Here is a 14533-nt window from a genome sequence, read left to right as displayed (position 1 = left end):
GTTATCGATATCGTCCCTTTATTTGCATTTTATGAAAGCTGTGCACGACAGTGAGCGTTGGAATGTCGGTTTGCATTACTCCGTGTATCCTAAGCACATGCAATAAATAAAATGCAAATAAAGCGATGTCTGGTTGAGTACAGGCGAAATGTGTTTTCAATGCAAGTGACTGACTCTACTTACCCGAGATAATTAAATTAAACATGTTATTTCTAATTATCTTCTGCATTAATTAAAGATTTAAATGTGACTTACTCGGCTGGCAGCGCGCATGTCGCTTTCAATCCTCTTGAAGCTTCTGTGTAGTTCTCTCATCTCGAACATGAGGTCTAGCGAGAAAGGCAGCAGTTTCAGTGGTTCCAGGCTGGCCAGTAGCGTGTCCAGTAGCGCTCGGCAGCGCGGCTCGCCGATGCAGCCCGCCAACATCAGGGAATCAGGTCCGTAATGTTTGGCCAGAATGGATTCTCTCGTTCTGACATACGACACCCAAGCGTCGACTGTTTGTGCACTGCAAAAGATTTTTTTGTTATTGCATTACTTTAACAAAACAAATGTAATTAATAATTCTTGTATGAAAGTATTTCTTACTTGAGAAGTCCCAGTATAAATGCATTAAATTTGACAAGGCCTTCTGTAACGGCGTCTTCGCTGTTGATTCTTAAAATTAATTCATTTAAAGACTTTGTAATTGGACCTAAAATAAAGAAGTAAATATTAAAATGTAACAAAAACGAGATACAATTACTTTCTGTGTCGCGTTAACAAATTCTACCTACCTTGTCTTGCTGTTGCTTCCAACATTTGCCAAACGGAATTATCGACCGCTCCAAATGAAGTTTCGATACTCTCCTTCAGTCCGTCTCTGAATATCGCGTACAAAGCTGGGCACAGTGCGTTCAGAGCTATCTTAGCGCAGGCCGGGGAGTGTTTAGAGTCGCCGAGGAAAGCCAACTCGGCTTGATCAGTCGCGGGAGAGAAATGTTGGATCAACATTTCGACGGCATCCGTTACATTCGAAACGAGTGCTAAAGAAAGGCAAACATCATCAGAATACTTCGATACAAGCGTACGAGAATTATTAACAAAGATAAAGCATTCCGTACCTCTCTTTTGTGATATATCAATAACATCATACTTCGCTCTTCCTTCCTGGTGCGTTATTGGTTTGCTAAATTCGTCAGGGCTCACTTCTCCTTCCTCGCATATTGGTATCTCAGCTAAATTCTTTGCCTAGAAAATCGAATTTTAAACATGGACAAAATATTCAAAATCTGATGTATAACACAAATTCTTGCAAATGAAGAAAGCAAAATGTAATAAAATAATAATAATCAAGCTCTACAAGAGAATAAAAAAATTAAAACAATCTAGCTATATACAATATTAAAAACAACAAAAAGAACCAAGGATACTCACAGAACATAACGATGCGGGCAAGAGATTTTAGTTTACAAATATTACCTGGTATAGTCTTTGCTTTATAGCAGCACAAATGTTAGGTGAATTTGGTGGAGTGGAAGGGCTTCCTACTTTATAGTCATCGATGGCTTTCATTTGCAACGGTTGACCCTCAACTAAGGCATCAGACTTTTGTGCAAAGCTGACAGATTTCTTGCTGTTGCAGCTACTCCCACTGGAATCTGTGGATCGCTGATTCTCTTCTTGAGATCGCTTCATTTGGAGGAATTTCGTGACCTGACTTCTTACCTTTTGCACTTGATTCTGGTCCCACTCGTCCATGTTTTGACAGTTGAAACCGCTTTGTTTGAGGAATTCTTCCAGCTGTTGTAAATCTGCACTACTTATCAATGCGCCAGGGGGCGGGAAATCGATATATTCAATTTTCTTTGTCCTCGGCTTGGGCATAGGAGGCGTATGAGGTCGATAGTATTTCAATTCATTAGATTTTCCCGACTCCAAGCTGCTCTCGGTTCCGACTCCTTCATCTTGATAATACTCATTGTAGTCGGCATCTTTATCTGCTGCATCCAAAAACTGCTGCGAGAGTCGCTTGGCTGCTAGATCATTATTCTTTCTATAATCTGGAGCTTGGTTTTGCAAGTAGTAAGGCTCCTGAAGAGAACGTCTTTTCGTTTTTTGTTCGGTTATAGCTGTAGCACAAACAATTGGGTCTTGCATGAACTCGTCCAACTCGAACATGCTGTAACGTTTTGTTTGTGCGCTGGATTTTCTAGTTTTATCCATCGATTTGCGTAATATACTCTTCGGTAGCGGCGGTCTCGGAGGTGCTAATTCAGTTTGTTTCGCCAGCCTAGTTTGGTCAGCTAAACTGAACGACCTCTTGGGGACTGAAAGGTTTGTTCTCTGGCCATCGGCATTGGCACAGCTCGCTTCCGAACTCGTGGCGGAATCGTATCGATATACAAACAATGGATTGAAATTCCCCGCTGGGGCTGGACTATTTTGTGCTGAAGAATCGGTCAACATCGTGGACGATCCTCTATAACCTGAAGATGGTTGAGTGGCTGTGCTCGAGCTCGAAGACACTGCTGTCGTGTTTCCTGCCAAATTGTTACAATCACAACTTAATGGCCTGTTCCTAACCTTAGAGAATGGAGAGGCATTACAGTATCTATCACTACATTTCGACATACCTTCTTTTTCTTTTATATGTTGCGCCAGTTCCGGCATTTCGGAGAGCAATTGTTTACACTCCACAGGTAATAAAAAGTTCAGGGAATCCCAATCCTTGATGTGACCAAGACCTTTTTTCTTTAGCACTTCCATATCATTACACGAAAATGGTCTTTTGCCCTTAACTTGTATTCTGTTTTTCTTACTGTCGGTTGACTTTGGAGATACGTTTACTTTTAATGGATTTAAGTAAATATTAGGCCTTCCGTTCAAAAAGCTGATATCGGGTAAAGTATAATTGGGATACAACACGAAAACAGGTTTCTCACAATCTCCTTCTTTTAATTTTTCTAGGAAGGAAGGCTCCACAACTTTAAACAATTCTCTATCTTGGGATATGTTAGAAGCTTGCATATGTGATGTCTGTATGCTCCTGTCTATTGTGTCGGTATCAAGATGAGTTGACGTTGCTTTGTTATCATAGGGCTCCTTTTCAACAACCTTGTCCATTCTCGTGATCTGAGTACCATCTGATTCCGAGCAACTCGAAATGCTAACACTCGTGGCAGAGGATTGAGAAGAGCAAGATTTTCTTGTAAGTCTTGCTTTGGATGGACTGTTTACATGAAGACTTGCCCGTTTAAAGTGAGGCTTATTTACTACAGCATAGAGGTTAGATTCGCTATCGCTCAATTTAGCTCCATCTTCTTCCTCAATCACTTTCGTTTCTCTTATATAAGCATTAATCGGTTTAATTTCTTCATAAACAAGCGATGTTTCCTCTTCATCATTGGGTAGATCGATTTGTGGTCTCTCTGATGCAGATCGAATTCTCAAATCTTCTAACTTTTGTTCCCCCATTGACTCCGCACTTTCACCACCAGAGCTCGACGGCCAACATTCGGATCTATCAAGCTGGTCCATGGTGACTATTCCATCGTTACTGATGCTTTTCTGTTTCATAAATAGCTTAACTAAGTTGAACGATTGTTTAGGTTGGCTTTTATCTGAGGAAGTTTGATTTTCAGTAGAAGATGTGCTCATAGGCTCCGAGTGTTGGCTACCGTGAGAGGAGCGGTTTTGTGATACATCGTATACCTTCATGCACGTGGACGTGCCTGTTAGCCTCTGATTGGCCGTGAAAGAATCGACCTAAAAAAGTAAACTTGTTAAATAGTTACAAATTGTAAAGCATACACAGAATCATGCATTTCATTAGTATAGCAATACGCACCGTAGAATTGCTCAGAGCGACCGAGGCGATCGAGCTACTCATTAATTTTCTTCTATAAAGATTTGGCAAACTTTGGCTTTTTATTACTGAATTGTTCATCTCGCTTGTTATATTAGTCGTATCATTAGAGTCTCCATTATTATTACCTGAGGGATGCCTATAAAGAAAAAATAGTATAGTAAATTGAAAACAAAGCATAACAACGTAATATTATCCATCCTATTTGTATCAGAGCATGACTTACCTCCTTAAAGGTGACTGACTGGTTTGTTTCTTAAGTTTACTCCACGTAGTTAATCCTAAATCACTTCTAGCCATTGAAGTTGTAAGCTTATTTGTCAATTTCTTACATCTCTCTAATAATTCTAAATTCCTGCGCGTTCTTTCATCACTATCTATTGCTATGTTAGTTTCTTCCTTACCCAATTTGTCTGCAAAGATATGAACCGAATTAGCGAGAAGCTTATCGTGAATAATGAGGAATTTTGATTCGTCATGTGATTTTCAAACATTACGTCATTTTAATCAAGCTGAATATAAACACCTTTATGGACGCGTTTGTTTAACTAAATCACCATCCTTACATTACGTGCTAAAAATGCAATATCTAAATGAAGTTATTTATTTTTTACTGATACAGATATTATTATGCCATTGAGGTTATCACATTTTGACGCATAAGTTTACATTTAAAATCTACAACTATTCCAATTACTAACATAAATATTAAACAAGCTATGTTTTCATTCTAGAAGTCGTACGATATAGCTTGTCAATCTATATCTTTTATACTAATATTATAAAGAGGAAAGATTTTTATTTTCGGATTTTTGTATTCATTGGAATAACTTAAAAACGACTGGACTGAAAAATCTTTCACTTTTAAAAAGCTACTTTATCGTAGTAACATAGGCTACGTTTTTATTATATTTTCAATTTCACGCAGCCGAAGTCGCGAGTAATAGCTAGTATGTCTCTGTATAATTCTGATATACCATGTATTTGATTGACGGCGGGTTCGGCGCATTCACTGTCCTCGGAGTAAATGGTGACGCTGCCTTCAAATGCGATAGTGTAGTTGTCCTTATTGGCTTGGCAGGTGAGGATGAGGTCTTGCTCTGCCGGCAACTCGCAGTCCAAGCTATCCACGCTGAAGTGCACTCCGTGCCCCTCCTTCACGGGTGAGAACAGCAGCTCCGACTTGCAGATAGACATCGTGTTGATAGAACCGACGGACTCTTCGCCCTGTTTGAAATAAAGCTCATTGTTAAAAAGTCCGGTAAGACTGTTAAAGCAATAAGCTTCTTGCGTTCATGTATACTTGAGTTTCGACTGTATAACACAAGTATAACTATAACATTGCTCTCTTATTGGCTTTGAAGAAATAAAGACATCAATTTGTCGTTACGGCTTACTAGAATTTGTATGTAATTGATTACAAATGTACATTGATATAGCTGTGGACGGTGTTTATCTATATGGGCGAGGTATTTGACTTCGTTCCCGGAAAGTTTCGAAACGTAAACTTTGTAGTCGGAACATGAACATAAACAGTGGGCTTACACAACACGTATATTTGGACCGTCCAGTGGAAGACGGAAACTAAATTAAGTCCATCGTGTCTAGCGGATTGACAAAGACGGTAAAACACATTGAAGATTTAACATTATTTTGATAAGCAACAAAAAATACACATATATTTTTTTCACATTATTATGATGTGCTACATAATTACATAGAATATCTATTAATGAGTTTTCGTCTAAATTATGTCATTTAGGGCGCCATATTTTATCAGGAGACACTAATTATGCTAGTTAGTAATGTTATTTTAACAATAATAAAAGTATATTCGTAGCTCTTTCTCTAAATAATCCATATTATTAATTTAATAAATCACAACTTATATTGAAGGAATTATAACAGCGACTTTGCTGAGTCAGTAGGTTTTCAATGTTTGATTTACCCAGACCGCAAACAATCGCTTGCTTACAGCTCTTACGTCCAAGGAGGTAAATAGTATAACAAATGGCATAAGTCTAAAGTTCCCTGATAAAAAAACTAGTTATAATTCTGAATAATCTTTACAAAAACATTAATAATCGCATAAAAATTATCAGCAAAAACAGTTTTAAGAAATGACGAATTACAAAGATGTTTGCATGTTTAATTTTGGCAACAAAATACTTCCTCCTACATTGAACTGAAATAGGTTTCAAACTTTGAATTTCATATACAAATGTATTGTACATTTGTATATTGTGAGTGGCAATGAGTACACATTGTACAAGTAGATGTCGCTCCGGGACGGGCGTTATCATCAATTTAATTCCCTTTCCTGCTACAATGAGGTCACAAATCAAACAACGACTCATGCACTTCAGAACAACGCACTCATGTACACATTAAAAATATAGGGGGCTTGTGTTGTGTTTTGAATGAGGGTATTTTTAAAATTCTTACAAGATTAGTTTATAATGCAAATCGTTTTGTGTTGTAGGTATATTGATTGTTGAGTACAATGCTATATGTTATACGTTAAAGAAGTATATGTAATATAAAATTGTTTAATTTAAATATACCCTGAAATCGCAATGTTTCATAGGTTATCAGGCAATAATAGATTATTTTGTTGTCAATATTATAACGAATTCGCTTGATCATAGAATGTAAATAATAAGTGAGATAAATTTTGTTATGTACAAAATATGAGAATACAAAACTTACGGAATAATATCCATAATAGGTTTCCCAGTCATATTCAGTCACACCCATCTTTAATTTGTCCAGTCCAAAGTCTCTTAGGAAATGTGTTCACTAAACTACTATGCTACGAATAGATTTTAGCCCTATTCACTTTACGCAATGTTCACACTTCGCACTGTCCTAAATAATAATAAAAAAATCACATAATTCCACGTGCACTATCTAACGCACACACAGTTGTTTATAAGGTCTTGTATAGACCACAAATATAACTTTAAAAAATCACATGTGATCGATTTCATTGCAAGGAAGCGCAGAGTACAACAATCCCGAATGCCCAGGGCGCTACTGGGGCAGCGGGGATACTAAATTTAATATTAGCCGACGCATGCGGCGCTCAAACTGTCACAAAAGTTTAGACGCTACTAAACAATACCGTTTCGTATAACATCCCAAGTGGAACTACTATCTTTGAACTGACGTGAAGTCTATAATTAGATAATTAGATATCCGGAGGGCAATAAGTGTTGGTCTAATTATCAATATAATGATTGTTTACACTTAGTATGTAAACAGCAGATGTTTGTGAAAGTAATTAGTTTACACAATTTGGTGCACTGTGCTGTTTAGACTAACGCCCGAGAGAGAAGTTTGAGAATGACTGGTGTGATGAATAAACTTCATTGGCGACGCACACATGGTGGCAACATGCGTACGCACACATTGAATACAAATGTATATTTATAGGACCCACACACATAAGTATCATGGAGGGAATGACTGTATGAACGGGGGAATAAAGTGTAGTTGAAACGATTGACGCAATTCGGCGCGGGCCATGTACGTACAGACTACGCACACATATATAACGATCTTATTTTAACTTTACTACTGAGCACATCCCGTGGGATCTACGCGCTATGGGGTTACGTATAGGAGGGAGTCTTGTTGTGAATGCTAAAGTATCTTGGACTTTCCACTTATTTATACAATCGATCGGTGCGATAAAATTACCTCCAAGATAACGCGTTAATAGAAATGTTACAAAAATCGTCCGAATAAATACCCATAAAGACGTGTTTATGTTTGAACTACGAAATAAACTTCTTAGCTAAATGGGTTATTTGGCACTAATTGTTATTGTACTTCAGTAATTACCTGTAAAAATAGCCCGTGTTTCTCCCACGGCCGATCATTGACTTTCATTTTGTAAGAATTATTAATGTATTGGAATTCTCTTTAACGCGGCCCCAGTCCTCGTAAATAGTATCCATATATTTACGAAATAATTAACACTCGAACACAGCACTCGCACTATCAGCACTAACACTAATTAAAAAAAAACTTTATTGAGGGTAGGTATTCCTGATTTAAATTACGAAATATCATACATATTTCATGGATTCTAAACTTGTTAAGTTAATTACAATTTTAAATCATAATAGATAAGGTTCTGCTTTTTTTTTAATACTTTCCGACTTAAAACATATTGACACAAAATATAAACGCGCTACAAATTAATTTAATTTGTGCTGCCATCTAGCGAACAATAATAACAAAGCGGTAATAATAGTCTTGTTCACTAGATGGCAGTGTAAGTCTTAATACTTGATGCCGGGAAATAAAATGGAAGGAAAATAGTAAACATTATTGGAGGAAAATCAACACAACCCTGTTGCAATTTCCATATACGTCTTTATGGATATAATGGGGTAATGTAATAACATATGTTAAAAATAATAAATACGCATCCGCGAGTATTAATTTTTGATACGTTTTCCGTCTACTGTTTTGCCATAAATCCTTATAATAAGTATTTAAAATAACTGTAAAGCAAATTAATTCAGTTTTTAATTTTACCGCTATTTTAGTAGTGACGATAAAATAATTAGGACCTATAATAAAATTAAGTTGTGTTAAAAATATCATGCATTTGCTTGCAGATAAGACGTGTACAGTGTGAAAAGTAACTTGTTAGTGACAAATAGGAGAATTTTGAAAATCACAGGCAACATTGAGTTGAGCAAAGCGTCGCGAACCTGCAAACTACTCTGGTCACTGAGAGAACTGTCGAAGCGAAATCTTTCCATGAGAGAAGTCGAGATGCTGGCGAACATCTCGCCCCGGGGGTTACTCTGCAATACACCAATATATCTTATCCACCAAATTAGTATAGAACTGAAAAATAAACATACGGTATGGATGGCAAAAAAATATTACTGTTAATAATAACAAACACCAAATTAAATATTAAAAAAGTATATAATATTATACCGTACATTGGGAGCCATTGTTAATTATTTCTATGTTATGGGATTACTGTTAGTTAACAAAGTATGTAGTTATTCATGTTTCCGTACGCCTTAGAAAGATTACACACTGCCTGTACGAATAAATTTTTTAATTACGAAAAAAAACGCTTTTTTATTTTGTTAAGGTGGCTAACGAGCACGCGGCCACATGAATTCGCCGAAATGGCGAAGCGACCGCTGCCCATAGACATCTGTATTTGTATTTTTTATTATTCCTTTGTTTTTATACCTAACTAGGTTGTGCTCACGACTTTACCCGCGTGGAATTAAAAAATATAACCTTTGTTACTCTCTGATAACGCAGCTTTTTTTTTTTATTAAATTATACAATTCCTCTAGCATGGAAGCCAGAGCGTTTATCATGCTTCATATAATTCATCTGCTTCAACGCAGCTTTTTTGAGGATATTTGAAATCGTCCCAATAGTTTTTGAATTATTGTAATACACACAAAAATATAAAAATAAAATCCTTTTATCTTTATAATATTAGTATAGTCAATCATTAAAAAAAATCTGTAGTAGCTACACTGCTTAATATTTCCGTAAGAACACTTAAAATATACCGAAAAAGCAAAAGAAGGCCACCATTTACTTGATGTTCTCGTTTAAACTTAACTTATTGCCTTTAAACTTTTATGTTTGCTGCGAGACGAGATAATTCTTTTATTCGTACTTGCGAAATATTGAGACGCGGCAATTAATTGTTTACTTGCGTAAGGTTAAAGAGACGTGAAATACCGATACCTTCATTATTTATTTTTTATCTGTACATGTATTTGAAAGAAACGTATGGTAATTATCAGTCATTACAGTTTTTTTATTAAAAAAAGACAAACAAATGACAAGGTGAAATCTCAATGACGATTAGGTTTTTGTAATAATCATGGTTTGTTATTTTACTTTATCCTCATCTATTTATAACTATACTTTTATTTATGTAACTATTGTCAAGGAACAATAATATATTAATTGACAAAAAATATTCACGCAATTTAAAAATATAAATGCGGTTAAGAATTTTCCCGGCTTTCATTTAGACATATTTTTATATTATTTATAGGTAATTGATGAATGTTACAAGTGTAGGCTCAAACCAACTTAATGAAACTGGAAAAATATACGTATCGATTGACACCGTCCTCTTCCAAAATAGCGTTTAGCGTAGTCAGAGTTAGATAATTGGATTTGTACACAAGTGTACTGTGTCAGTCTCCGAATAGGTTACTTACATCGTTAGTTCTATCATCGACGATGACGTCATGCGGCAAATTGGCGGTCATGAGGAGGGCATGTATGTCTTCTGTTCTGAAGCTCTCCATGTCCGCCTCCGCGAGGTTGGCGTCCAGGTCCCGCGCGAGGTCGTTGTAGCGAGACGTGAACTCGAACCGGGAGCTGAGTTCACTTATGCCTTTGTACGACGCTGACAACGAAGACAGCACGGACGTGTGGTGGCACGTGCTGTCCCGGAAGATAGGACTGGAATAGAATAACATTAGTTAAATGATTGAAATATAAAGATGGACAGTGGAAAAAATACCTATATATCGGAAACATTATCAAGTTATAACTAGACAGTTCAATATTTATTGTAATAACAAAGACCTTATACGAGTGGTTGCGTACTGCACTTTCAACAAAAATGCTTTGTGTATTTTCATTTTAAATGAATTTTTCATTAACTCATTCATCGTTTTGTTTGTACTTGTATAATTAGTGAAATTGGATTCCAATCATGAATTAGTGACATCTACGAGTATTTTACTATAATATTACCGCATTTCTAAATTTTATGCAACCAATACAAAATAGCGAAAGACATAATTTGTTACAAGACTAATAACAGATTATGTACAGTTACAATATCCTGTGGTAACAACAATGGTGTGTTTCCTGGTGGGATATTATCTAGAGCCAGTTTCGATAGTGGACGTAGCCCCGGTTTGCGGCGTCTTGTTCAAATCTAGGTTAACGTGTTGCTGTACAAAGACTTTACTTATTATTATTTCATTAGTATCGTTAGCCTCTTTCAGACATATCGGTATCTGAAAAAGCAATGCTAACTTTTGTATTGATGATTCGGTTGTGAAAATCTGTGATTGTTTGATGTTTTGTGTGAGCTCCGCATCGTACCATAAAGTCATGTGATCTTATATACAAACTATTTTATAATTTAATAACAAAGTATACGACTGTAATATCATTGTTTATAAATTCTTTATACTTAGCAAAAACAAATGTTCCGAAACTGGGTATCGAATAACAATAAACACAAATTATGTTTATCAGAACAAAGGCGTTAGCAATGGCTTCCATTTCTAGCGGGCTTTGGAAAGATATAACAGTGGAATAAATTGTATAGCTTTTTGTATTGGTATAGCGTAAGAAGATAAAGTTTAAGTGGTACCTTAGAAGCTATTTTAGTTATGCGTAAAGTTGTACTACTATGTTACTTTGCCATTTGTTTACATGAAATACGTACAGGATTAAGAACCTATTCTTTTTTGAAGACGGTCAAAAAAGGTTGAAGCAACTACATGAACAATGACGTAAAAAAGCCTTCGATAAAAATAGTCATCTGTCTTTAAATTTGGATGTTACTGCATTATAACATTAAAACTTTATCCTGGCGTGCAGAAGAATGTGATTTGCAACTGGCTCTTTTACCTCACACCGATACACAAAATTGTGTTGAGCGTAGGGTTTCATGTTAAACTGCAGGTCGCAATAAAATTAAGACGGAACAGAATTGATAGTTACTTGTAGTCGAGGAACCACAGGTATCCGGAGTTGTCGCAGTGCGCGTCGAGGTCGTCGTGCCCGGAGTGCTGGCTGCCGGCAAGGCTGGTGTTACTGTTGCAGTCCTCATCCACCCCGCCCCCCGCGCCCCCAGCGCCGGGGCTCGCCGCCTTCAAGCCCAGCCGTGGCGGTGGCCCTGAAATTAACACAATACGTTCTTTAAATGTTAAAGAAGACTTAAAAGTCTTAAGGATTTGATTACCATTTTAATTGTTATACTAAACTAGAAAGCAGACAAATAAACAATGCGATTAAAAGGAGATAATCGAAATTCTAGGCAGTAATTTTCAACGAGTTTATCATATCAGTCTTTTACCCCATAACTTTTGCTTCGTACTTAAAATAACTTGTTAATTTATTCAACAAATAAATCAACTAGGTGTTCTTTTCTTGTATAATCATAATCACCAAAGCGTGGTGGCCATGAAATATGACTATTGTAAACTTTAACATTATTTTGGGCATCACCAGATTAATCGTGTATTAACCACAATTTGTATTTATCTTTTAGTTGGTATGACTGTTATTGTAACTGTTAATCTCTTATTTTTCAATAAAATTATTTCTATTTCGATAATACATTTGATGCAGAATAATCATCAGACTGTGGCATTATGTAATACAAATGGAAATTTATCATTGTTCTATTAAGTATTTATATCAAAGGAAAAAGTTATATGTGTTACTTAGAAAATGAGGATTTGTTTTTTACAAAAGAACCGTTATAAAGAGTAAAGGCACAATCAGGTTAATGCCTCAGCCTATTTACATCGGGTACCTTTTAAAAGCCTTTGACGTATAATGTTTTAACATTTTGTCGAGAACAAGAGTTACTTTTCCTACTTAAACACGAGCTATTTCCTAACAAAGACGGCTTATGTGAGTCGTAAATGAGGTAAATTATCTCACTAAGTACGTATAACATAGGAAATGATTGCACTTTGTACTGAAAATAAAAACAAAATTAAAATACACTGATTGCGAAGACCTTGGACAGACAAAAACCGGACACGCATCAGAAGTTACGTCCATTTTACACCTAGAATTTAAAACCCGTGCTTGTAATTCAATACGTTGTATTAAACTTTAAATAAACACAAATGGGAAACCTCTAATTTAACTTAAAGCTATGTAAATCTACACCTATATTTAAATACTTATTTATACTTATTTAACTTAATAAAGCGGAAACATACACTGCTTCGTTGCGTAGGTTGTCACCAATCACAGCATGTTGTGAATAATTCTTTCTTTAATAAAATGCACTTATGACACACTTTAGGCTATTAAACTTGGAGGCCAATAAATCGGAAAATACCTTCATGTCGGGAAGGAATCATAAACTACAAATTGCCAACATTAGGGTTATTATCATATGGTAAAGGTAATTATGAAATTTGCAATTGAGAATTTAACAAATGTAAAAATAAAATAAGGTTTTTATAATTACATGCGGATGAACCCGCACTGGAATAGATTCTTGGAATAGATTCCAAAATATTTCTGGAGATATATTGTTTTCTCTTCATCATTACGTTTGCTATCATGGAAATTCTTCAAAAACATTAAAGATTTCCGTCGTAAATATAAAATAGTACAAATCTTTTTTTTTTTAAATTAATTAGAATCTAAATTTATCAAGACAATAAAAATGTATGACAAAAACATCTTAAAATAGCTTGACTATAACAATGGCTCGTCGGGGACGGATATTGATGATCGACAAAAACTTAACCTTGCTTCGGTATTACGATATAAGACTCAGTCCCGAAAGGTTAATGACGGGCTGAGAGGGCCGGGAAGAAACCTTCGCTTAGGAATGGAAGCTTAATCATTATTAATTATAATTTTTTGACCTATATTCCATTCGGTATTACTAAATGGTTGCCTGCTCTATGTAACTGATCAGATGATACATTTCCTTTTAATTAAGTGCCCATTTACGTTATTGAACTTAAACTAATTGAAACTAAGCATTATTACAATTATTGACGAATGAAGAACGGTGTAATAAAGAAACTAATGCTATTGTTTACGACTTTTATTTAGTAATAAAATAAAATTACACTTAATAAATACAAATTGCGTAAACAAAGATAAATAATATATTCTACAATGTCATAATAATTCTTGTGTAGAAATTAATTCCGCATATAAGCGGAAACTGTTCAAAGTAATGCATAATGGAATAATGCTGTTAAGATCTGTTTTTAGATTTTATAATGCTTCTAATGTTAATATGACCAAGTTGAAGATAACTAGGAAAGGAGATTCTAAGAAACTATAAATTTCATCCAGGGAAGCATTAAAAAACAAAAGTCTGTATCGCCGCACGAGGGCGTGGGCGAGCGGACAACTTGCCATGTAGGGAATGTTGACGTGAACCAGAGAGTTGTTACAAGGAAAACGGAGAGTCGAAAGGCCGTCTTGAAACATACCTCGAATAAGCAAAAAAGCCTCAATTATGTATGTCGTATTAGGACAAAGTAGTCATAGAAATAATTCTGAATCAATTTACAAGTAATTACGCTTCATTGAATTCGTTAAATAAACATGTCATCCTTCTTACTTATTTGTTTGGAATGAATAGTGATAACAACAAGTTCTACGGATGTTCTGGTAAAGGTGTTACAAATTCTAATGTTGACAGAATCCAAGAAGCAGCAACTTTCATTGTAATTGGTATTTTTAGGATTAACTGTACGAAATTTTTTACACAAATATATAAGATCGACCTATTTACATAACAAAACGTTTTAGGGGTCAATAATCGTCACGTAGCAAGGTGAGCTACAGTGCTGTGGTAAGGCCGGCTCCGTGACGCACATGTTACATCTGAGTCATCTATGAGCCAACTAACACCGACTATTTTTCCAGACAATTTATCGA

General features: G+C 35.7%; 1 protein-coding gene across 1 annotated transcript in view; it reads right to left on the bottom strand.

Annotated features, from left to right (window-relative positions):
• LOC106104061 overlaps positions 1-14533 on the bottom strand; it is a 58606-nt gene that overhangs the window by 5611 nt on the left and 38462 nt on the right. The window contains exons 3-13 of the mRNA XM_013283998.1: positions 11606-11780; positions 10078-10324; positions 8575-8670; positions 4825-5074; positions 4074-4260; positions 3830-3986; positions 1462-3747; positions 1104-1230; positions 777-1025; positions 589-694; positions 256-508 (exon numbers count right to left, since the gene is read on the bottom strand). Of these exons, the coding sequence (XP_013139452.1) occupies positions 256-508; positions 589-694; positions 777-1025; positions 1104-1230; positions 1462-3747; positions 3830-3986; positions 4074-4260; positions 4825-5074; positions 8575-8670; positions 10078-10324; positions 11606-11780 (4133 nt within the window). The remainder of the gene's footprint in view (positions 1-255; positions 509-588; positions 695-776; positions 1026-1103; positions 1231-1461; positions 3748-3829; positions 3987-4073; positions 4261-4824; positions 5075-8574; positions 8671-10077; positions 10325-11605; positions 11781-14533) is intronic.

Source organism: Papilio polytes, unplaced genomic scaffold (genome assembly GCF_000836215.1).
Source record: "Papilio polytes unplaced genomic scaffold, Ppol_1.0 DF823691.1, whole genome shotgun sequence".
NCBI lineage: Eukaryota > Metazoa > Arthropoda > Insecta > Lepidoptera > Papilionidae > Papilio > Papilio polytes.
This window is presented reverse-complemented; position numbering and strand designations above follow the sequence as displayed.